Genomic DNA, 21,637 nt, shown 5'->3' on the forward strand with positions numbered 1-21,637 from the left:
CCTGTGTAAATGACGAGCACCCTGGATTCATCCGCGAGTTGAGGACCGTCCATTGATATCGCAGACGGCAGTTGAGGTGATGAAGACAGTCGAGTACCCGGCCCTGTTGAGGTTCGTGGAGATCAGATTTTGATCGCTGATCGAGATCAATCGGTCAAATTTCGGGTTCATACAGATTGTATTGAGATAATTGAAAAGGCCGTGAGTCAACACTCTCATCACTCATTTCTTCCCCCCAATTCACATTCATGGATGCCATTAAAAAAGTTTTCCAGGACAAGAAAGCTCAGGTTCGTCAAAAGTATTCCTTTTCGTCAAAGGTCTGTTCGTCTAACACAGTTATAGGGATCCCCAGCCCTTGTAACGTTTGTCACTGCAGGCTATCCCACTCGGGATGACACTCCATCAATTCTACTTGGAATGCAGGCCGGAGGGGCAGACATTATAGAGCTCGGAATGCCATTTTCTGATCCTATCGCAGACGGACCTGTCATTCAAGAATCAAATACCGTATGTTCTTCCTATTTACGTGGTTGCACGTATTCACAAGGACTTAGATTGCCTTGAAAAATGGAATAGACTATACGACTGTGTTGGGCCATCTCAAAACCGCTCGTAGTAAAGGCCTTGTCGCACCTGTCCTTCTCATGGGTACATCTCCTATATAAAGACTATTGGGTTTCACTAACGCAATACTCAGGCTACTATAATCCTCTGCTTGCTTATGGCGAAGACAAAGCTATCCAGGACGCTGCGGAAGCAGGAGCAAACGGATTCATCATGGTGGACCTCCCGCCCGAAGAAGCTATCGCTTTCCGGGAGAAGTGTGCTAGGGCTCAGTTCGTATTCCTCGCAGTCAAGGAACCTCAGGTCTTGACTGTTCCTTAGACTCTCCTATGTGCCGCTTATAGCGCCATCCACTACACTCAATCGCATCAAATTTTTGACGTCTATAGCTGACACGTTCATCTATGTCGTTTCAAAGGTAGTTCATGTCTTCTCAGCTACAGAACTAGAACTGATTATGAAGTAGATGGGGACTACGGGGTCCTCCGACTCCGGCAAACTGAATTTGGAGCTCCCTGATATTCTTGCTCGCATTCGTGAATTTACTTCTGTCCCACTCGCCGTCGGATTCGGTGTCGCAACTCGAGATCATTTCAACTACGTAGCTGATGCCGGGGCAGACGGTGTGGTGATCGGGAGTCGGCTCGTGAATGTCATCAGTAGTTCAAGTCCTGCTGAAATCGCACAAAACGTCGAGGCATATTGTCGCCGAGTCTCAGGAAAAGGTGAACCAGCTCACGTCCGCTCTCCCCTTGCCACGTCGCCTCGCACTACAGACGCCAGCCCGAACGGTAACAAGCCTATCACCATCGACCAAGAAGTTCTACCTCCACGCTTTGGTCAGTTTGGTGGCCAATATGTACCCGAAGCCCTCGTGGATTGCCTAGCAGAGCTTGAAGAAGCGCATAAAACTGCCATGAAAGATCCCGAATTTTGGAAAGAGTTCCGTAGTCACTTTGGTTATATCAACCGACCTTCTAATTTATATTTTGCCGAAAATCTGACTAAAGAAGCTGGAGGTGCCAATATTTGGCTTAAACGAGAAGATCTGTCAGTCGTCATGGTTGTTTCTTTTCTTCTCCTTGGATTGATGTATCATTTCAGCAATCACACAGGTTCGCACAAGATCAATAATGCAATTGGACAAGTACTGTTTTCACGTTCGTTGATTGACAAGTAACTAACAGCGTCCATAGATTCTCCTTGCGCGGCGCTTGGGGAAAAAACGTATTATCGCTGAGACTGGTGCAGGGCAACATGGTGTTGCAACTGCCACCGTTTGTGCGAAGTTTGGTCTGGAGTGCATTATCTATATGGGTTCTGAAGATGTTCGCAGACAAGCCCTTAATGTCTTCCGTATCGAGATGCTTGGCGGAAAGGTGGGGAGCATTGCTAAAATTCCCCAACTTTGACAAACGTCCATTACAGGTCATTCCTGTGAACTCAGGATCTTGTACACTGAAGGACGCTGTGAATGAAGCACTTCGTGACTGGGTAACCAATCTATCAACTACACACTACCTTGTTGGTTCTGCTATCGGACCTCATCCATTCCCCACAATTGTTCGTGATTTCCAGAAGGTGATCAGCCAAGAGATCAAACAACAACTCAAGGAGGTTCGCGGAAAACTTCCAGATGTTGTTGTTGCATGTGTCGGCGGTGGTAGCAATGCAATTGGAACATTCTATGATTTCATTCCTGACAAGAGTGTCCGCCTGGTCGGTGTCGAAGCCGGTGGAGAAGGTTTGATATGCTCTTTATACTACCAAATTTCCGTTCTGACATTTCACCCTCTCTCTTTAAGGTATTGACGGTATCAAGCATAGTGCAACGTTATCTCAAGGTCAGCCGGGTGTCCTACACGGTGTTAGAACGTACATCCTTCAGGACAAGGATGGTCAGATAATCGAAACGCATTCGATCAGCGCTGGTCTCGATTACCCCGGTGTCGGGCCAGAACACGCCTGGCTGAAGGATTCAGGTCGTGCAGATTATGTTGTGGCTACTGATGAACAAGCCCTCCGCGGTTTTAGGATGCTGACCCAAAAAGAGGGTATTATACCTGGTAACGAAATTGTTCTACTGAGTTTACCACAATTCTGACCGTTCCTTAGCATTGGAATCGTCGCATGCAATCTGGGAAGCTGTAAATATCGCTAAAACGCTTCCTAAAGACCAGGATATTGTTGTGGTGAGTACTTGATACCCCATGTTTGAGGTGCTGAGAATTCTGACGCGTGCTGTCCCAGTGTCTATCTGGCCGTGGTGATAAAGATGTTGAACAGATTTCCGACCTTCTTCCGAAGTGGGCCGATACCCTCGACTGGCATGTCGCTTCCCGCTCCTGAGACTAGATCTTTAATGACTTATTACACTCAAAAAATGTATCACCTCAGTTTTGTAAATGTGTTGTACTGCTTGACGCTAGGAGCCAGTGGCTGTGTTATATACCTATTTCGGAACGATAAGATTCCTCTACTTATGACTCGACTGCCAACCCTAGCTTCCAAATCTCGAGATATCATCCGATCAAAACATACGCTCATAAATTCGATTACCCAACTGGTTAATTATGTCCCAAGAGCGTGGAGTGCCGTATGCTAGGACGGTAGAGGTATTTGCGTCTAAGCTCAGGCGTCGGTCAGTTTGTCTTTCCTTGCACTCGCCGATATATATGGGTTTGACCCTGGGCGCTTCCCCTCTTGCTCGTCCTATATAGACAAATTGTGGGGTCGCGGACGACAGCCCTCGAGACACTCCTCGTATTGCGACAAGTTATCACAAAGGCGCGTTTCGCGAACTTTGAGCAACTCGTAGATATCATCAAAAGTGTCGGACACAAACTTATCGAAGCCCAACCAAAAGGCGTGTATTTCCGATTTCTAAAACAGAATATGTAATGATCAGATACGTTTAACATCAGAGCAGTCAGTCGGAAACACTGTACTCAAAGTTCTCCATCATTTCAGAGAAGAATATCAAACCGCGACCCAGGGCCTAGAGAGTGATGCCGCAAAGGGCCAGTTTTCGATCGCAAAATTCGTACTTCTAGGTCGACCGAGGAAACAGTTTACTGCTGCACCGAAATCTGAGAATCGGGGGACACTGAAGGAAAATGACCCCGACGACCCGGATTCCTTTGCGAAGGGCTTGAAACCGGTCCTAATGGAAGCCCTACAGGACGTTTTAGACGAGTTGGAAACAGTGTATGACAATGTCTCGAAAAATGCTAAAGATCATATTCATTCAGAGTGCGTATCTCATGTAGAGCTTGCAATTAGGCATGCTGATTCTTGACAAAGTGAGATCGTCCTAACGCTTGGCATGTCGAAGACAGTTGAAGCATTTCTCAAATCGGCTGCACATCACTCAAATTTCACAGTCATAGTAGCAGAAACTGCGCCATCATACGAAGGTCGAGCCATGTCAAGATCACTTGCTTCAGCCGGAATATCCACGTTCCTCGTCCCAGACTCGTCAATCTTTGCTCTCATGTCACGAGTCAACAAAATAATACTTGGCACGCATGCTATCCTCGCCAATGGTGGGATGTTCGCCATCAGCGGGTCACAAATCGCTGCAACTGCAGCGCGGGCACACAGTACCCCAGTGGTAGTATGTGCTGGTCAATTCAAAATAACCCCTCGTTGGAATTTATACCACGAGTATGGAGCATTGGATTTCGGGGATCCGAATGAAGTGTTAGGGTTTGAAGAGGGGCAATTAGTGGACAAGGTGGATGTAGTGAATCCATATTTTGATTATGTGCGTCCAGAGCTTATCGACGCGTATATCACGAACGAGTGAGTAAAGGGGGATTAAAGACGAGCCTGTACGTGTACTGATAATTTTTCAGTGGTGACCATCCGCCAACGTCAATATATCGGCAAGTTTTCCAGTCAAAATACTTCTGACTCCATGTCTAATATAAGTTCTAGCTTGTTGAAGGAAGCATATGACGATGAAGATATTGAGCTATAGATTAGATTAATTGCACATATAAGCTTTCGCATTGCTATCAGCTTGTAATATTTGGGCATCGATGGGTTGACACACTCACGTATTACTTTCTAAGGATGTCGAAGAACGCTTCTTGAGGTAGATCTACTTTTCCTAGTTTCTTCATTTGGCGTTTGCCCTCTTTCTGGTTTTCGAGATGTTTTAGTTTACGTTCATAGTGTCCCCCATACAGACCCGCTGTAACGTCTGCTCGAAGGGCCTTCAACGTTTCCCGAGCAATGACTTTCTTTCCAACAGCCGCTTGAATAGGGACCTCAAACAATTGTCGAGGGATGACTTTATCTAAACTTGGTGTTAGTAAATGAGGAAGAAATGAGACCACGAAGATTTACGAAGTTTCTTCACCCATTGCCTTCCAATTATCTCCTGAGCTGACCTATGAATGATAAGAGCCAGTGCATCAACTGGTTTACCATTCAATAAGAAGGTCATCTTGCCCAGGTCACTCTTCTTATATCCCGCATCCTCGTAGCTAGGAAAAAAACCAGTAAGGCAAAGATAAATGAGATACGCCTCCGGAACTCACTCGAAACTAGCGAAGCCTGAACTTCGACTCTTCAATTGATTGAAGAAATCGGTCACGATTTCACTTAGAGGTAATGTACATGTAAGCATTATACGCGAGGAAGACGCGGTGCCGGAATCGAGGTATTTATGGTCCAGATCTTCGCCTCGTCGTGAAAAGCAAAGGTCCATCATTTCTCCGAAGTATTCTAGGTGGGTTGGTATATCAGCTGGAAAGCCAAAGCGAGGTAAGGATTGTGTACTAACCCTCGGGAACTATAATTGACGCTTTGACTATCGGCTCTTGGACTTCCTTGACTCTGAGCGTCGAATCGTTAACATCGGGAAAGTCGGTTGGGTTGCTAACTAGGACCTCTTTGTCGTCACGAGAATAAATGACTAGAACGGACTTGTTAGGGCGTTGTGTGCCGTCGACATTTTAGGTCCAACCTTTATATGGCACCGTAGGGGCGGTGATGATTATATTGGCATCATACTCGTCTTCCAATCGCTGGCGGAACACGTCCATATGTAGGGTACCGAGAAAGCCGAGCCGACATCCTTGACCAAGCGCAGTGGAAGACTCTCTCGATACAGTGATACTCCGGTCATTCAGCGCCAGCTACAACAGGTCATTTTGAGTACTTCAATCAATGAGGCATAGCTGATATGCTTACGCGGTTAATCGATTCCTCTAACTTTGGGAAATCATTATTATCGATGGGAAATACACCAGCAAAGACCTGTGATGTGTTAATATAGCAAAAACAAATTATATGGGCACTGCCCACCATAGCTTTCGCGGGCTTGAACCCGGGCATTGGGTCCACAGGAGCACCAACACGATGAAGTGTGTCACCAATGTGAGCTTAAATCCCTCGTTTCAATATATGAATGACACAAGTGGTGACCTTAGCACACCTTCTGATGATTGCTTCATATTGCAGGCGATATATCCGACTTGACCAGGATAAAGAGCTTGAATGGGAGTTTCTTCCGGATGCATTATACCGACTTCTGTGATTTCATACTTTTTTCTGGTATGGCAGGAGGCTATTTTATCGCCTGACTGGTGGTTGAGCATATATTTGCTATAATCATTGGCTCGAATTATTTACCTTTCCGTAAAACACCGTGTTGAAGGTTAATTAGCGAAATGACTCCTCTATACGTGTCGAAACTGATGGGTTTTCAGTCGGAAAAAACGTAAGGCTACGGATATTACATTAAACTTACTGCGAATCAAATAAGAAGGCTTTGAGCGGCTCCGTTTGTGAACCCCTAGGTGGTGGTATTCGCTCCACAATAGCGGCGAGGACCGCCTCAGCATTCAAACCAGTCTTTGCTGAGATCTTGATAATCTCAGAAGGATCTAATCCGAATATTGTTTCGATTTGAGCGGCTATCCGTTCGGGCTGCGCTGCGGGCAGGTCTATCTGAAGCTCGACAAGTAAGTTACTGTGAATGTTAGGACGGCGTGGTCCGACCTTGTTCAGAATGGGTATGATTTTTAATCCTCGTTCTTTGGCACTATGGAATACTGACAGTGATTGCGCCTGCACTCCTTGACTAGCATCCACCTATGTTGGACAAACAAATTATTACAGTTTCACCAAGTAATCGATAGAGCCGACGTACTAAGAGAAGAGCGCCTTCACAAGCAGCTAACGATCGCGAAACTTCCCAAGCAAAATCAACATGACCCTAAGACAAAGTTCGAATATGGACATCACTTCAACCACTTGGAGAATATGCTTTACCGGAGTATCAATCAAGTTGAGGAGATGCTTGCGTCCTTCATGGGTATGCAGCATGCTTCAGTGATTTAAGTATGGGTGACTTATTCTTATAAGAAATGAGTACCTAGCAGTTTGTGCCTTGACTTGTGACTCTGTGAATAATATTTTTGCGAAGGAAGGTGGGCGACATACCTGTGATACCCCGTTCACGTTCGACTTTCAATTTATCCAAGACTTGTAAATTTCTCCCAATCTTTTTCTTCTCAATAGTGCCAGTCAACTATGATGACGTTCAGTACGGTGATGACGGATAAAGACGCAGAGACAAACCTCAAGAAGTCTGATAGAAATTCAGGAGTCAAGAACAAGGTGTTGAAAAAGTGAAGAGTGGGCACTAACCGATCCGCTAATGTCGATTTGCCGTGGTCTGTGCTCTAATTTATTAAGCATGAGCTGTAGGACAAGCACGAAATAGGCACCTATGTGAGCAATGATCGAGAAATTCCTGCGACAGGACAGTCAGACAGAAATGGACGGGAAAAAGTTATCCAACATACCGTATCACATCACAGGGATAGTTCTCCATCGCTACATGCTTCGGTGCGGCATGATTTGGGGGTGTAGAATGTATCTGTCTTCGCGTAAATGTGAGTACATGGCAGTACTGTGACTGGCAGAATTCAGCGTGAAGATATGCTCTGCGCCATGCGCATAACATTTCCGGTCGCGCGTCGAGGTTAAGCGTTACTTTTTCAGCGCGAAAGACGCGTTTCCCAAATTCAGCTGGCTTAGTCAGCAACACTAGGGTTTGATAATCCTCAACATCATAAACTGCTACAATAAGCGCTGTGACGGTGGAATGACAGGTGGTAGGATTCTTGTGAGAACGCGTTTCAAGGCTCGTTCCTTCGTTCCTGTCCTTTCTGTCGTCCCCTCACCACCCCCATCACTGCTGCTTGATTCTCTATGCCCCTACCCGCTCCCTCTATTGCTGATTGTTCAAAGAATTGGCGCAGGCTTTTCAGTCGACGATCACGATCTCCAGCGATTCGTCCTGGTCAGCAGATCGGTATAGGCAAGAATACACATGAAATCGCTATCAAACATGCTAATGTAATATCATAGGCTCTTTCTTTTCCAAAGCGCGTCATTTTACTGTCAACGGTGGTCAATTCACCAGTGAACAGAATATCAATTATTTCAACACTATCATTTCAAGCGGGCAAGTGGGTACGTATCCTGTCGTGTTGCTCACACAAGCCAAGCGCTGACTTGTCCCGACAGTCTTCGAATTATTGGAACCATATACATGCCTCGATGCCACGAAGGACTCCAGCGCCCGAGATCCGCCACCAAGGTGCCACCCCGACACGCGATTGAAGATCAGGGAAAGACTCATGAGGTGGCTTGTGAAGGAGTACGATGGATGGAAAATGCTCTGGGTCCGTGGTTCTGCCGGTACCGGGAAATCTGCCGTTGCCCAGTCCTTCGCTGATTCCTGCGAGGAGAAGGAGATTCTTGGAGCGTCGTACTTTTTCTCCCGCACCGCTGGTCGCGACAAGCTCGAAACTGTTGTGCCGACGCTTGTATATGAGCTTGCTAGGAGTGTCCCTGAGTATCGTTATTTCATAGAGCACCGTTTGGCCAAAGACCGTATCCTGCTACGAAACTCTCCATCCGTACAATTTCGGAAACTCATCGTTGAACCCTTCGCCAATCTCCAACGCGAGCGTCCTCGAAAGCCAATCGTTGTTATCCTGGATGGCCTTGACGAGTGTAAAGGAGAGGATGCTCAGCGAGAGATTCTTGAATTGATCACCGATGCCATTCGCACGAATCCAGATCTCCCACTTCGTTGGCTTATCTTCAGTCGTCCCGAGGCACACCTCAAGAATGCATTCTCCCCAATGTCAGAATGTGGCCGTGAGGAGCTTATCATCGACACAGAGTGTCGGGAGAATGTGGAACGATACGTCAAGGATAGACTTGTCAAAATCAAGGCGGCATACAATGACATGATACCCGCAGACTGGCCTCCGCAGGACAAGCTTGAAGAGCTTCTTGATGCAGTGTCGGGGCTCTTTATTTTTGCGTCGACGTGTCTGAATTACATTGGTGGTCCAACGGAAGCTGATCCCATCTCTCAGCTCGACTCTCTGTTATCGTTTTTGCGTCGATCGCAAGGGGTTGTGTCCAGGAACCCTCTGGCGGCCCTTGATCTTCTCTACTTTCGAATCCTTCAGGATATACCCCCCGACGTGTTTGAGACGACGAGGAAAATTCTGTCGCATATGTGCTACCAAACCATGTTTGATCGGTGGCATAGCCTCGACTCAGCGCAGGCAGTCTGCAACTTTCTCCGACTTGACCAGCGTGCATTTTACAAGGCCATGCGTGGACTTTACTCTGCCATGGGCATACCGGAACCAGAAGATGCCGCGAAATCCCAACTACGATTTTATCATGCCTCATTCCAAGACTTCCTCCTCGATCCTCACCGTTCTGGAAATTTTGTCATTGGGAAGTACAAGGCGCAAGCGATCTTTCTGCAGTCGTTGATCTACTGGATGGACGTTAATGCCACCCACTTTCACATTCTTGATGGTAAGCCCGAGTCTGGAGAGATCTGAAAATTGACCTTAAATAGCATTTTCAGGGTGGAATCCCCATTTGCATTACAAGCATGATCCTCTCCCCGGTTTGACCTGGGAATCTGAAGACAATAGATTGCGGCTCTCTGCATCAATCACAAACTTGTTGAGCCCGACCTTCCATGTTGAAATGATGGACACGCAATGGGATGGTGTGGATGACTGTCTTCTCTCCCAACTCTCCAATGTTGACTTCAGGTATTGGAGGCATGACGATCCTTTTTATCTCGCCATAGTCTGCCGACTGGTGATTATATTTTCATTTTGATGTTATTTTTTGTACTGACCTGTGCTTAGGACCTATCAACTTCAATTGTGCGGGTTGAGCCGTCCAGCCCCACAGACTACCAACTGCTGAAGTATTTCAACCTCGTGATTGGGAACGGTGTCGCGAAACCAGCTAGATTCCCTCTAAAATTTGTAAGCATAACAAGCCGATGCCCCGTTATATTCTGACGTGTTACTAGCGCCTCCCTGCGGATGAATGGCATCGGGATTTCTTTTTTATTGGGCACGGTTTGAAATCAGTGATTGCCTGGACAACTAAGCCAATTGGCCCATTCGTTGGTGCCATGCATTACCTTCGCAGTGACCAGGAGCCCACCGAAGCACAAATATCCAAGTACCGCGATGATCTTCGCAGTTTCAAGTGGAATGAAGAGGAAGCCGCGTTGGCGATGGGTTAAGTACGGCCGGGAAATTGTTACGAATAGTTTCCGCGAAGCCTTTATCATATCGTATTTGTATGCGTAGCGAGTTATGCAATCGAGTTTATCAGCATGGTAATGTTTCCAATGATGCTCAACGTGATGTATAGCAAATAGTATCCGAGGGAGGGCGTCGATGTCTATGGTTCGTTCAATCTGGAGTAAAATTTTAATTGGAACGACGTCTGCGAAGAATTACTCTCGGATCTGTCAAACGTTGGCTGATGTCGTATCAATATATGTAGACGTCTTCACTCAGTACCCGAAGCTTCCGGTGGTTTAGAATTTCTTTCATCATTTTTTAATCGTTTTATGATTTAGCTGTGCTTAGAGTGATGGGAAATAGGTGATTGAAATTCGCACGGGCTAATTTGCCCTGCTAATTTGCCGCTAATTTGCAAATTCACCTTGATAATGTAATTCGCACATATTAGTTTTTGAATTTCACGAGCAAATTAGCGCTAAATAGGAAACTGCAAATTAGCTGCAAATTTGGGACGTGAATTTGACCGGTCGTAGAGCCTGTGAAATTCACAAGGGAATTAGGAGCCCGGGGCTATTTCCCGTCACCCTAACACCATGTCTCTTGCTGCAGCGTCCGAAGCGCGTAAAACGCGCCTGACCGCTCTTCGGAAACGGAAGACAGGCGAAGCAACTGACGAGTATGTATGTGTGAGGCTTTTTGTCCAACTTTATTCATCCTTCCCTTAGTTCTGCGGAACCTGCGTTCAAACCGAGAAACTTCGACCCGGAAACACGGACCATAAAGAAACACACGAGGGACGATGACGTAGAGATGCAGGATACTGTTGAAAAGGACGTGGCCGAATTAGCGGAAGAGATCATCCAGGAGGACAAGGCACGACAGGCACAAGAACTTGTACGTCGCGATACCCTCTACCGCAAAACACTTTGATTCAACAGTTTCTTGCCCAGGATGTCTTTAACATTGCCCCAAAGCGACCAAACTGGGATCTGAAACGCGAGATGGACAAAAAGTTATCCAAACTCGAACGGAGAACGCAGGAAGCCATCCACACTCTCATTCGTATGCATCGTGCAGCCTCGCACTCTTGTTGGCCTCTAACGTCATTGATAGGACAGCGTCTGGCTGCTCAAAAGGGTGAATCTGATGACATTGTTGGTGCAATGAAAGCCGAAGAACAGCAACAACAAGACCTTTCCGACGAAGAGGACTAGTCAATCACGAATTTGACTGGGCCTATCCGTTTACGTGTACTTTTGGCTCTAATGTGTATAGTATTCCCTCGAAGGTGCAAGCTTTCATGGTTGAAACGTTGACTACTGGCGTCGGATCTCACACTCGTTCTATAACTCTGTTTACCCTTCTGTCGACACTTATTTGAATCACCGCGGCCGCGTCGTATTTGGTCGCCCCTTCAACAAGATAGCTCCCGTATTTTTGGCTTTACTCCGGAAAATGCATCGGATGATCGGAACTCGAAATCTCAATCCAAAGGCTGCTGCGTGTCCTGTGCTATGCCATCCTACCCATTGTCCTCGGAGGCCAGTAGTAAATGGCCTCTTATTACTGAGAAATCTTTATCACTCAAAGCTTGCTCGCAAATCGACGTATGATTATTTCACAAAAGCTTTTTTTGTGACTTCGAAAGATTGCGTGAGCTCTCCTGCAGCAGTATGGTCCCACCTGATCGGCTATTACCTTGATGATTGGCTGCTCTCACAGAACACACAGCCAAAAATCTGGTATGAATCTGTGGATCAATTTCAATACGTTGTCTTTCCACCGCCAATGCTTGGGAATATCTTCCCAACTCCAGAAATGGTGTCTAATGATCAGATACAGGCACCTATATATCATGTTCCCTTACATGCTCAATCTCATCGGACTTCCCCTCGGACACTCTTTTTCCTCAAGAATCACGATTTCAGGGTACTTGGACCGTATAATGGGGCTTATAGAAATGCGACTAACAAACCAGAGCACGAATGGTTGATTCACTTTTCCTCATTAAGTGTTAGCACTCTCGTCTGGAATAGATATCGCCAATTTCGTGACCATGACTTCTTACACTGAATGGAGCACACGCGGTATAGAATGTAGAGACGGAGTTGATTGACTTCTAAGTATTGCATCGGAGCAGACTACATCAGCACGCGGTGTAACGAGTGTCATCGCGTAGCATACGGAAATGGTCCCGGCCAGGATCCACAATGTGCTAGATTCCGTTATCTTTCATGGGACACGTTCCAATAGCTATAGAATTGAGAGGCTCCATCTGTGAGACTGGAACGTGTTACTTAGTCATTTAAGCAAAGGCATTCGCTAATTGTCGCCCATTGCGATCAAGACATAGAATTGATTTCCTGAAATGGACAACTTCGGAATCATCAGACGTGTGCTGTTAGTGCCAGTATCTCCCGTCATCGACAGTGCAGTCTTGCCGCCCGTTCCCCTCGTTCTTCATTCCATTCCGCTCGCATTTCCCCCAGATACAAACCCGCCTGCGCCTTTTCCCTGCCATGAACGACTCCGAGTCATCTATAAACGGCCGTGTGCCGCCATTAACCCAACTATGCCAAAGGGGTGCGCATCTCCCCGTCCCTTCGCCGTCCAAACGAGTCTGACCGACGATAACAGCCGCAGCTTCATATGCGGAATGTGTGTCGATACTCAACTCAGAGATGGGTTGCATTCTGATCTCTACTTCCAGCCATAACGACACTCGGTGACAATCTGAGCTATTCCTTGGTAAAACCCATCCTAGAAAGATGCTCAGCAGAGCAACTTTTGAAGTTGGAAGAGTCTTCCCCCGTGCGCATCGCCAAACTCAATATCTGCGCTTTGACCTGACTTTTTCCCACAGCACATACAGGATGACTCCCTTGGTAGGAAATCGGCCACCCAATGGTTCTCAAAATATCTGATCAAAATTCTCTCATAGAACTTTGGGTGCAATTATGCATTCGGAAATACCCCACCGCTGTAGGAAGATACCTAGACGACGATTCGTTGGAGCCAATATCATGGCGAGAGCGATATATGGTAAATGTCACTTTACCGTCCAGGGCGGAGGTGTGCTAATGCTTTGTTCTCAGATATTGAAACGCGAGGAAGAATCCCGATTTGAGAGACTAGGATCCAAACTAAAAGCACAACGTTTGGAGGCTGAAGAGCGTAAGAAGGAGCGGGAAGTCAAACTCACCGACCGTGTCCCTCCCCCTAAACGTCCAAGATCTGGAGGATGTAAGTCCAGACTCTGGGTAATCTTTACAAACATTAACTCTTTCATTTCTTTATCTGTCATTAGGGGGAGCGCCTACACAACCAAAAACGTTGCTCCAAAAAACACTATCCGAAGCCTCCAAAATCCAAAAGGCTATGTATAATTCACGCTCAATTCCCCCAATGGCAAATGGCAGATCGTATCGCGTTCTCGCCAAGGACACCAGCCCGATTATTCCAGAATCAAAGTCTGTTGTAACCAGTCGTGTCTGTGTTAATACTGTCCAAAAACGACTTGTTTGCGGACCAAGTAGAACGTCAAAGGTACCAACATCATTACCTCAACTCCCTTCAAACGCAAACACATCCCCAATGAGCCAAGCCCGTCATGGGTCCGCACCTTCCAATACGACGCTAAAGACGACCGTTCCAGAATCGCCGTGTAAACGATTAGGAGCTCCTTCCAATTCACCACCTGATGGTCGTCCTATGAAAACTATGGTCTCCGTCAAGAAAGATCCGATGGCCGCCCTCTTCCTTCCAAAGCATCGTGCTCATTCTCAGCGCCCAGTGTGAACTTATGCAATATTATGCAAACCCGCTCAAGCTCCCGCGAAACCATCATTTTATATTCCGCATCTTGTGTCTAGAATCCCTATAGCTCCGTATGTATACTAATTTGTCGTTACCAGTCTCTCCATCACTATACAATCGAATTTTGCTGTGTGTATTGATGCTCTAGATCTCTTCTCCTATCTTCCCTGTGGGTTATGTGACCCTAACTCGCATTCCTATTATCGTGGGCCATGACCCACGTTACAATTATATGCCTTAGTATTACCTCCATGATCGCACGCCTAGCGGTAATTTCACACATACACGTATGCAATCGATTTATCTGCGAATACCTCGGCAATCTGGAAGAACGTTTTCCCCATAGCAGTCTAGCTTTTCGCGACCAAGTTTCGCTTGTATATTTATTCAAGTACCATAATGCTGATGTGTCCCTATGTAGACCGATCATCTATCTTGGTTTCGACTGGAGCCCGAGGCTTCAAGATTATATCGAATGTAAAATACCTACGTACGTGCAACCCGAGACGGCCTCCGGTCACTATGGATATGAAGCCTATTTTACTCCAGGCTCCCGGGCCTTGATGTATTCCATGAGGCTCAACCCCCTTAGTTGTGGGTCTCGAACTAAATTCTTACGAGTTTTCTGCGACTCCGTGAATCCTTTTTCTCCGAGTCCGAGTCAAATGCAAAAATATCCAGGGTAAGTAAGGTTGATGATCGCTTAGATCCATTTTGAATGATAATATTAATCCGTACAACAATGTTTGAGTGAACTCATAAATGTGACTCACATTTCAATAGGTATTCATGTTCAGCTTCGGTTGAATTTTTAAATGTACTATACTAATCAAAAGCTACGCTCGAACTCAACACGAATCCCCTGAGACTTGAGTGACATCGTCGCCTCAAATACCATCTAAACTACTTATGATCAAAGTTGGTTGGCGAGGATGTGGGGCAATTCTACTTTGTGATCCAATGAAAAGCCCTTCAATTAATCATTCATATGGCCGACGGGTCATTTGTCGAGTCATATGCACAAAAGAAGTTCACTATCTAACTTTTTCAATCTATATTATTGTTGGTTTCTTCTTTTGATGCCATGGCCGCAAAGCCTCAGCTACAGTCTCATGGCCAAGGAGGCTCTACAGCCCATGAACCCTAGGATACTAATCCGGTACGGCAGTGCATCGATTATGCCACAATTCTCTAGCTGTCAAAGGATTCAGACGACAGAAGACGAGAGGAGAATGAAAACAACTTTCCCATTCAGCATAAAAGCTCAATCCGAATGTTGAGCCGGTCACAACCGGCGTTTTTTTTTTGGGTGCCACCAGTTCTTGAAGCACCTTGTTTGTCAAATACTTTCCTAATGAGCTTCCTTACATATTCACTCATGATAGAGAAGAAAACCAACAATAAGCCATTACAGTCCATACCAATCGTAACGAGACGTGCGCTTGAGGTCTGGCGTAATAGCGAGATCAGTCACTCGATTGGGCGTTATCCCCCGTGATTCGTGAAGCTTCCTTCCTGTCAGTGTTCTATTAATATCACGGAGAAAATATGCATGTCGGTCGTTGTCAAAAAAGGTTGGCAGGGGTAATTGAGGGATTAAAAAATCCAAAGCTCACAGTGACTGTTGTACCATCTAGTAGGGCGCCCGATATGAAGCCCGAACTGGCATCAGCCAGTGAAGTCACAGTCTAGTTAGGGTTTCCATACACATCGACGAATGCTTCTCGCGTCCTCTTACAGTCCTTCCAATCTTGAGTACTACGAGTCCTTCGAATGGCACCGTAAAGGTGATGAGAGCCCTAGCTACCCAGCCAAGAGCCAAACGCGTAAAAACATGCACTAACTATGATGTCAGCCATTTCATTTATCTGCATTGTATCTGTTTTTTTTTAAGTGGTGATGTCGTCCCCCCCATCGTCGAAGAAACCTAGAATTGGGTCGAAATCTCTATCGTATGTATCGTCTTTGAATCTGCCGAACTTGTCCAACGACGGTCACCTTGTCAGTGGAGCCTCCACTTCCCATGAGTTTGCCGTACCTCCTCCCCACCACGATCATACTTCGCTCGGATCCACCACACCGTAAGTCGTCTTTCATTCTTAATTATCTTCATTGCGTACGCATATACACTACTTCTATACTGTGTTGACTAAACGGCGTAAAAGGCTTACCAGGGATCGCGATGATGAATTCAAAAAAACAATGAAAGCGAATAAATGCTTCTTCGCGGAGGAACCTGTGGTGGACCCAATGCTGACCAAGATGCAGAACAGTATGAAACTTCCGACTACCGTCAATGACGAAGGGGTATGGCAATGTCGCCTTGTCTGATGTTATCTGCTGAGCTACTTCCGTAGTTCAGAAAGTGGATTTTCCAATTTTCAGGCGTATCTATCACTTTTCCCGAAGACGTTTTGTCCGCCGATGATCCTTACAACCTCACACATATGAAATCCGTGTTTCTTGTGGAGTGGCGTCAGCATATCCTTGCTTCCAAAGCACGCCGGTCGGAACTTGACCTTCGGTCTGGAATCGATACCTTGATGCGACAAGCGTTTGATAGCAAATATATCAAAAGAACCCCGCAAGTAATAGCTAGCTACCGGTAAGTATCATATTGGTAATGCAGAAGAATATGGTTGACCCACTTTCGAGGACTGAACAAGAACTATATGTTCCGGTGATATCATCGAACAGAGCGAAGACCGATGCAGTCGTTTGGCTGCCAATCCCTTCTCCCTTGAACTCGTTCTTCCAGATGTTGGACAATAACCATGTTTTCTCGGCCGAGGCAAGCGGAGAGCACGACTTGTTAGCCACCTTTATATTCGAAGCGAGGCTTCAAGATGAAGCAACTGCTGTACGACAATTGTGTCTTGATTTATGTTCAGCGCAGCACCAGCGCCGTGCGTTGGGATTTAACAGTTTCCGGATCTATGGTGCGGTGTTGTTCGGAAGCGAACTTACATTATATTCCTCGGAATGGGATGGGGATGTCATCGTGCGTCTCTTCCTTTTCTTCTACTTTCGTCTCCTTACTAATTCATAATGATCAGTCCATAAGGCCTACCACCATTGTTTTCGACTTGAGTCAATTCCAGAATTTCCTTACTCTCTTCGTCTTCCTTTGCCAGCTTGCCGACTCCATCGTCGGTCAGATAGAGGAGATGCGCAGTGAATCAACAAAGAACGAGGACAGTCTCAGGAAGCGCCTTGCAACTGCTACCCAGAATCAATGGCGATCTTCCATACCTCTTTCTAGTCGTTTTGTCGAGGACCAAATGGACGATTCGCTAGAGGAAGGCACGAGTGAAGGTCTGGATGATGAAAACGATGATATCCGAGATGATGACCCGAAATTACTCCATCCTCCTTTAAGAAAGATTTATGTCAAAAATGTTCAAGCATCTGACAAGGACATCCAAAGGTGGGCCAACCAGTCTGCGCAAGAGCTAGCCAACTGCCCGGCGGAAATTTCGTAAATAACATTGGGATTGTTGTACCGCCGCACGATTTTCGTCTGTTAATAGTACTCGCGATATTATAATGTTGTAAAAACCTCAAATGTCCTTTGTAAACTTACGACTCCCGTTTCACCGCGGGAATCATACCATCACTCCACACCCAGCGATGGACCAGGATACGTAAACAAAGTCAAAAAACACTTGAAACGTCCTTGGATCAATCGCAGAAATGAACACGAATGGAACCCTCCCAACTGGAATCCAGAATCCAAATTTCCCAATTCGGTACCCCTAGCTTGGTGGTACCCCGAAACTTCCTTTAAGATTACCAAACGGCGGCGCAAAACCCATCTCCAAGGGCTTCTAGCACACTCCCGAGGCCTAAAGAGTATTCCAAATGATCGGGGGGTTTACAAATAACTCGTAATAATCATGAATGAAATCATACTTATAATAACTACAAATATAGGCTATGCAAAAAATAAAAGTTTTGTCAATGTGATGATGATGGTTTCTTATCGGAACAAAATAGTGGAGTCGTGCTAGAACACGCAAGAAAAAAAAGGGGGGGTGGGTCGTTATAACGTAAGTTCAGAGTCCTGAGTAGTTAGAATCATCGTGAGAGGGGAGGAAACTTGAAGAAAAGGAGAGAGAGAATGTTTCATGAGAAATGTTTGAACCGCCCAAAAAAAAAGGTGAGTTAGAGAAACATGTCATGGCTGTTGTCATCGATGAAGTAATTGATGAAAATGTATACTATTAATGCACAAATATGAAAAAAAAAAAGATAAGGAGAAGAGTGTTATAGGTAAAAAGAGGAAGAAAGAGAAAAGAAAAATTGTTTATACAAATGTTATGCAAGCAATGCGATAATGAAAAAGCTGGGGGTTGGCTAAAGACGAAAAATGAGATTTTTGATCAGTGGAGTAGTGAAATGCAAATGGTCGAAAGAAGGGTATGAGGAATAGAATGAAGACATCTCATCGCCTCGCAGACAATGACGGCTCATCTACTAAGAGGGAAAGACAAATGAGTGATTGGCTCCAAATATCATCACAAGAACCATTCATCACCTTTCAAATCATCACTACCTCAGCTTAACCCCGACCCAGACGACTCTCCAACTACTGACGCTTCCTCACTTTGCACAGGTCCATCCCATCTCTGCTTCGCAACTCCCTTCCCCTTTCCTTTCCCATTAGCCATTCCCAAACCCAAACCAGACCCCTCCGCACCATGGTGAGCACTCTCCAAACTAGAAATACGCATCGGTGCCTCCCATATCCGTATCGTATGATCGTCCGAACATGACGCAAACATCCTCTCATTTCTCGGATTCCAAGCCACCGAATTCACACTCCCTTCCCCATGCCCGGTCAATTCTTCCAACAGAATCCCTGATTCGCGATGCCATATATACACCTTGCTATCTGTTATCCGTGTCGTTCCAGTCAGCAACCGTACCAGAATGAGTACAGCATTGGTAATGGTGGCGAAAAATTATGGGAATGATCACGGTTTGACAGCATAATTGCATGTCGCAAAACACGATCAAATGACGAAGATTAAGTTGAAGATGAATAAATGATGCACAGAACAGCAAAGAACGATCACGGACCTTCGCTTCCACTGACGACAAAATTACCATCGATGCCGCCAAAACAGCTCCGAATAACATGTTTGCCCTGTTTCTGCCCCGTATACTTGCGTGCTACATGATTCGTGTCCAGATCCCAAAGTCGAATTTCCTTAAACATGCGTCAAATGGTCATGTCAGCACGCCATCCGCGGGCATATGACGAAATGCCGCTCACGTCAGGAGCCAGATTGATTAATGCATATCTTGAATCCTGTGAAACTTTCAAACTTGTGAGTTCACCTTCCAGGGTAACCGAGCTATTCAAAGCAAATCCCAACAAGCGGGTATTTAGTCAGTTCTGATATAGAATATCTCACGAAACCATGTCACTCACAATTCTGGCCGCTTTGTTCCCAAATCATAAATGATCAACTTGTTAATATTCTTCGTAGCTCCATTTCCTTGGTTCCCAGTACCGTTTGTCCCTCCTGACGCCGAGGACTGATCACCGCCGTTATTGTTATTATTAGATGTAGGAGCACCGGGACCGGGTCTTGGCTGGGGAGGGAGTATCGATTTACGGTCCATACCAATCGTAACGAGACGTGTGAGGTCTGGCGTAATAGCGAGATCAGTCACTCGAATGGGCGTTATCCCCCATGATTCGTGAAGCTTCCCGTCGGCGTTCTATTAATATCAGGGGATAAAGATGCGTGTCGGCCGTAGGTTGGTAGGGGCAGTTGAGATAAGAAAACTCACCCAGTGTATTATTTTACCATCCAGGGCACCCGATATGAAACCTGAACCATCAGGTAGCCACGCCAATGCAGTCACAGTTTCGGTATGTTCAGTCAGGGTTTCCAAACACACGCCCGTCTGTACGTAGTCATCCAAATCAAAAGGGGAAACCAAGCCTCGAGGATAACGGACACTGACCTTTACATTCCATATCTTGATGCACTGCTCCGCGCTCGTAAGTAATATTGAGTCGTCCAGCGACCACGCTAAGCATCCGACAAAATCCGGATGATCCCGTAATATCTGGTGTGTTGACCACTCCTCAATTGGGTGACCAGTTTCGCTTGAAAGCTATTGAACATCAGAAATGGAAAATCAGAAAAACTCCAAGGCACGACGCACCCCTGCTTTCCATACTATGGCCGATTTATCCTTCCCGCACGTCGCCAAATAAGCCCCGTCGTGACTCCACTGCATGTTCCACACCTCATCTGAATGCCCCTGCAGGATAGTTGTCGTCGTGTTTGGGAAGGCAGATTTATTACAGTGATGATCGGTGTATAATGAAGACGATGATGACTCTAACGGGGAATTGTGATATACACATCTTGAATTTTGGTATTCTCGAGCTTGATGGAGGAGGGTGGCAAGGCGTCTCGGGGGAATCATGACAGATGAAGGAATGTATACTGGAGAGAATCTGAGATTAACAAAGAGTGAGCTTATAAAACGGACGTACATTGCAGGTCGTTCAGTAGTTGTTGCCTTGACGAGCCAGATGCACCATCCCATCCCGTCCGCTGTCGCAACTCTTCAGGATCCGAACACATGAGAAAACTGAACGGGCTAAGCATTCCATGGCATCAAACAAGAGAGAGATCGCGTACCTTGATAGTGTATGTAACTGCTCCGCCTCAGTGTTCATTGGCGCAAGTTCATTTCTAAGGACTTGTAGTGCAGCGGTAGTCTTCTTCGCTTCTAACAATTCGAGATACTTTTGTTGACTGATCAAAAATCGCGCATCCTAAAGGGCGAAATGAGCAATGGCCGTGTGTCGATGAAGTACGACTCACACATAGACCTTCTTCATTCCCTTTGAACAGGCGTGAAAGCGAGGCTTCTGCCTTTGGCCACAGGCCATCGAGAATATACCGTCTGAACTGGGAAACTTCAACCGATTCCATAGCATAACCCGATTCTGCCTCAAGAGTGGCAGCGGACTCACTACACGCATGATGTCAGCTGGAGCAAGTCAAGAACAAGAAAGCTACCTGTAGCCCACGTCCCGCAGACTCTGGACGACGAGGCGAATGAATTCTTCCCTGTCCATGAACAAATCCTGGTACAGACGGGTGCCAGGTAAATGAATGGTCGAGACAGCGGGAGCTTTGCCGTGTTTGGCGAGACCGTTCCCGGTTCCGTTGCCGAGGGCGAGAGGAGAGGAACGGACGCCGTTGCCGTTTGTGGAGTGGCCGTTCATGGGGTCGGTGCTCGGGCCAGGGATGAGGGAGGGATCTGGGTCTGGGAACTGGATGAGGTAGGAGGCGATGTGAGCTTCGACCCGCTGTCGCTTACGGGCCCTGGCGGGTTCGGGGTCTGCCGCGGTGAGTGGGGGTGGTGGTGGTGGTTGAGAGAAAGAAAGAGGTAAGTACCTGGGGATCTGGAGCGGGTGGCAGGGACGAGGGGCGGGGCGGCGGGGGCGTCGCGGGGGTCGTGGTGGGCACGTTCCATGGCGAGATGAGTGGGCGGGGAGGGCGTGGCCTCCGAGGTGGGGATGCGGGAGGTGGCAGGATCAATGGTGGCAAGACTCTTTGTGGTGGGCGGGGACAACAGCAGTCTCCATTCGCACGAAATCACCCCTTTAT

The 21,637-nt window shown here is 46.5% G+C and overlaps 7 protein-coding genes across 7 annotated transcripts; 5 read left to right on the forward strand and 2 right to left on the reverse strand.

Moving 5' to 3' along the window:
- Positions 1 to 243: 243 nt before the first annotated feature.
- Positions 244 to 3,046, forward strand: AGABI2DRAFT_183035 (tryptophan synthase). The gene is made up of 12 exons (XM_006457857.1): positions 244 to 290; positions 346 to 510; positions 558 to 651; positions 701 to 839; positions 889 to 985; positions 1,034 to 1,617; positions 1,672 to 1,714; positions 1,764 to 1,946; positions 1,996 to 2,311; positions 2,373 to 2,633; positions 2,683 to 2,759; positions 2,818 to 3,046. Exons 1-12 carry the CDS (start codon positions 249 to 251, stop codon positions 2,914 to 2,916), a joined length of 2,100 nt encoding a protein of 699 aa, XP_006457920.1. The 5' UTR covers positions 244 to 248; the 3' UTR covers positions 2,917 to 3,046.
- Positions 3,047 to 3,939: 893 nt separating this feature from the next.
- On the reverse strand, positions 3,940 to 7,542 carry AGABI2DRAFT_183037 (hypothetical protein). Its single transcript, XM_006457858.1, has 19 exons — positions 7,389 to 7,542; positions 7,311 to 7,336; positions 7,231 to 7,258; positions 7,162 to 7,171; positions 7,024 to 7,111; positions 6,956 to 6,974; positions 6,853 to 6,907; positions 6,731 to 6,796; positions 6,580 to 6,672; positions 6,329 to 6,528; positions 6,211 to 6,272; positions 6,014 to 6,157; positions 5,884 to 5,960; positions 5,770 to 5,835; positions 5,543 to 5,714; positions 5,360 to 5,491; positions 5,115 to 5,301; positions 4,921 to 5,060; positions 3,940 to 4,870 (listed from the first exon to the last, which is right to left on the reverse strand). The coding sequence occupies exons 1-19, from the start codon at positions 7,415 to 7,417 to the stop codon at positions 4,632 to 4,634; spliced, it is 1,833 nt and encodes a 610-aa protein (XP_006457921.1). The 5' UTR covers positions 7,418 to 7,542; the 3' UTR covers positions 3,940 to 4,631.
- A 428-nt stretch (positions 7,543 to 7,970) lies between these two features.
- AGABI2DRAFT_215957 (hypothetical protein) lies at positions 7,971 to 10,268 on the forward strand. The gene is made up of 5 exons (XM_006457859.1): positions 7,971 to 8,061; positions 8,116 to 9,435; positions 9,488 to 9,729; positions 9,780 to 9,902; positions 9,950 to 10,268. The coding sequence occupies exons 2-5, from the start codon at positions 8,229 to 8,231 to the stop codon at positions 10,166 to 10,168; spliced, it is 1,791 nt and encodes a 596-aa protein (XP_006457922.1). The 5' UTR covers positions 7,971 to 8,061; positions 8,116 to 8,228; the 3' UTR covers positions 10,169 to 10,268.
- Positions 10,269 to 10,747: 479 nt separating this feature from the next.
- AGABI2DRAFT_190318 (hypothetical protein) lies at positions 10,748 to 11,784 on the forward strand. The gene is made up of 4 exons (XM_006457860.1): positions 10,748 to 10,851; positions 10,901 to 11,069; positions 11,126 to 11,237; positions 11,289 to 11,784. Exons 1-4 carry the CDS (start codon positions 10,769 to 10,771, stop codon positions 11,387 to 11,389), a joined length of 465 nt encoding a protein of 154 aa, XP_006457923.1. The 5' UTR covers positions 10,748 to 10,768; the 3' UTR covers positions 11,390 to 11,784.
- Positions 11,785 to 12,572: 788 nt separating this feature from the next.
- On the forward strand, positions 12,573 to 14,127 carry AGABI2DRAFT_199007 (hypothetical protein). Its single transcript, XM_006457861.1, has 7 exons — positions 12,573 to 12,758; positions 12,813 to 12,833; positions 12,886 to 12,986; positions 13,039 to 13,060; positions 13,117 to 13,217; positions 13,271 to 13,418; positions 13,483 to 14,127. The coding sequence occupies exons 1-7, from the start codon at positions 12,695 to 12,697 to the stop codon at positions 13,971 to 13,973; spliced, it is 948 nt and encodes a 315-aa protein (XP_006457924.1). The 5' UTR covers positions 12,573 to 12,694; the 3' UTR covers positions 13,974 to 14,127.
- A 1,763-nt stretch (positions 14,128 to 15,890) lies between these two features.
- AGABI2DRAFT_114949 (hypothetical protein) lies at positions 15,891 to 17,473 on the forward strand (the record flags this gene model as incomplete). Its single annotated transcript, XM_006457862.1, has 5 exons — positions 15,891 to 16,072; positions 16,157 to 16,298; positions 16,349 to 16,596; positions 16,647 to 16,992; positions 17,048 to 17,473. 5 exons carry the CDS (start codon positions 15,891 to 15,893, stop codon positions 17,471 to 17,473), a joined length of 1,344 nt encoding a protein of 447 aa, XP_006457925.1.
- Positions 17,474 to 18,521: 1,048 nt separating this feature from the next.
- AGABI2DRAFT_199008 (hypothetical protein) lies at positions 18,522 to 21,129 on the reverse strand. The gene is made up of 11 exons (XM_006457863.1): positions 21,044 to 21,129; positions 20,846 to 20,996; positions 20,660 to 20,796; positions 20,512 to 20,609; positions 20,175 to 20,461; positions 19,971 to 20,123; positions 19,794 to 19,910; positions 19,429 to 19,721; positions 19,270 to 19,351; positions 19,074 to 19,203; positions 18,522 to 18,885 (listed from the first exon to the last, which is right to left on the reverse strand). Exons 1-11 carry the CDS (start codon positions 21,100 to 21,102, stop codon positions 18,548 to 18,550), a joined length of 1,845 nt encoding a protein of 614 aa, XP_006457926.1. The 5' UTR covers positions 21,103 to 21,129; the 3' UTR covers positions 18,522 to 18,547.
- Positions 21,130 to 21,637: the final 508 nt, after the last annotated feature.

The sequence above is a fragment of the Agaricus bisporus genome (assembly GCF_000300575.1).
Source record: "Agaricus bisporus var. bisporus H97 unplaced genomic scaffold AGABI2scaffold_2, whole genome shotgun sequence".
Taxonomy (NCBI): domain Eukaryota; kingdom Fungi; phylum Basidiomycota; class Agaricomycetes; order Agaricales; family Agaricaceae; genus Agaricus; species Agaricus bisporus.

What these genes read in the sequence shown, in the direction of transcription:
- AGABI2DRAFT_183035 (XM_006457857.1), top strand. Translation starts at nt 249, where the DNA reads ATGGATGCCATTAAAAAAGTTTTCCAGGACAAGAAAGCTCAG. An exon ending in TCCAGGACAAGAAAGCTCAG is followed by an intron (nt 291 to 345) that starts GTTCGTCAAAAG and finishes ACACAGTTATAG; the next exon opens with GGATCCCCAGCCCTTGTAAC. An exon ending in CGCACCTGTCCTTCTCATGG is followed by an intron (nt 652 to 700) that starts GTACATCTCCTA and finishes CGCAATACTCAG; the next exon opens with GCTACTATAATCCTCTGCTT.
- AGABI2DRAFT_183037 (XM_006457858.1), bottom strand. Translation starts at nt 7,417, where the DNA reads ATGGAGAACTATCCCTGTGATGTGATACG. An exon ending in TCAACTTGATTGATACTCCG is followed by an intron (nt 6,797 to 6,852) that starts GTAAAGCATATT and finishes ACTTTGTCTTAG; the next exon opens with GGTCATGTTGATTTTGCTTG. An exon ending in TATGAAGCAATCATCAGAAG is followed by an intron (nt 5,961 to 6,013) that starts GTGTGCTAAGGT and finishes GAGGGATTTAAG; the next exon opens with CTCACATTGGTGACACACTT.
- AGABI2DRAFT_215957 (XM_006457859.1), top strand. Translation starts at nt 8,229, where the DNA reads ATGAGGTGGCTTGTGAAGGAGTACGATGGATGGAAAATGCTCTGGGTC. An exon ending in CCACTTTCACATTCTTGATG is followed by an intron (nt 9,436 to 9,487) that starts GTAAGCCCGAGT and finishes TAGCATTTTCAG; the next exon opens with GGTGGAATCCCCATTTGCAT. An exon ending in TCGCCATAGTCTGCCGACTG is followed by an intron (nt 9,730 to 9,779) that starts GTGATTATATTT and finishes ACCTGTGCTTAG; the next exon opens with GACCTATCAACTTCAATTGT.
- AGABI2DRAFT_190318 (XM_006457860.1), top strand. Translation starts at nt 10,769, where the DNA reads ATGTCTCTTGCTGCAGCGTCCGAAGCGCGTAAAACGCGCCTGACCGCT. An exon ending in CACGACAGGCACAAGAACTT is followed by an intron (nt 11,070 to 11,125) that starts GTACGTCGCGAT and finishes TTTCTTGCCCAG; the next exon opens with GATGTCTTTAACATTGCCCC. An exon ending in AGCCATCCACACTCTCATTC is followed by an intron (nt 11,238 to 11,288) that starts GTATGCATCGTG and finishes CGTCATTGATAG; the next exon opens with GACAGCGTCTGGCTGCTCAA.
- AGABI2DRAFT_199007 (XM_006457861.1), top strand. Translation starts at nt 12,695, where the DNA reads ATGAACGACTCCGAGTCATCTATAAACGGCCGTGTGCCGCCATTAACC. An exon ending in CGCAGCTTCATATGCGGAAT is followed by an intron (nt 12,834 to 12,885) that starts GTGTGTCGATAC and finishes CTCTACTTCCAG; the next exon opens with CCATAACGACACTCGGTGAC. An exon ending in CATACAGGATGACTCCCTTG is followed by an intron (nt 13,061 to 13,116) that starts GTAGGAAATCGG and finishes ATTCTCTCATAG; the next exon opens with AACTTTGGGTGCAATTATGC.
- AGABI2DRAFT_199008 (XM_006457863.1), bottom strand. Translation starts at nt 21,102, where the DNA reads ATGGACAGGGAAGAATTCATTCGCCTCGTCGTCCAGAGTCTGCGGGAC. An exon ending in CCATAGTATGGAAAGCAGGG is followed by an intron (nt 20,124 to 20,174) that starts GTGCGTCGTGCC and finishes GATGTTCAATAG; the next exon opens with CTTTCAAGCGAAACTGGTCA. An exon ending in TAATCAATCTGGCTCCTGAC is followed by an intron (nt 19,204 to 19,269) that starts GTGAGCGGCATT and finishes CGCATGTTTAAG; the next exon opens with GAAATTCGACTTTGGGATCT.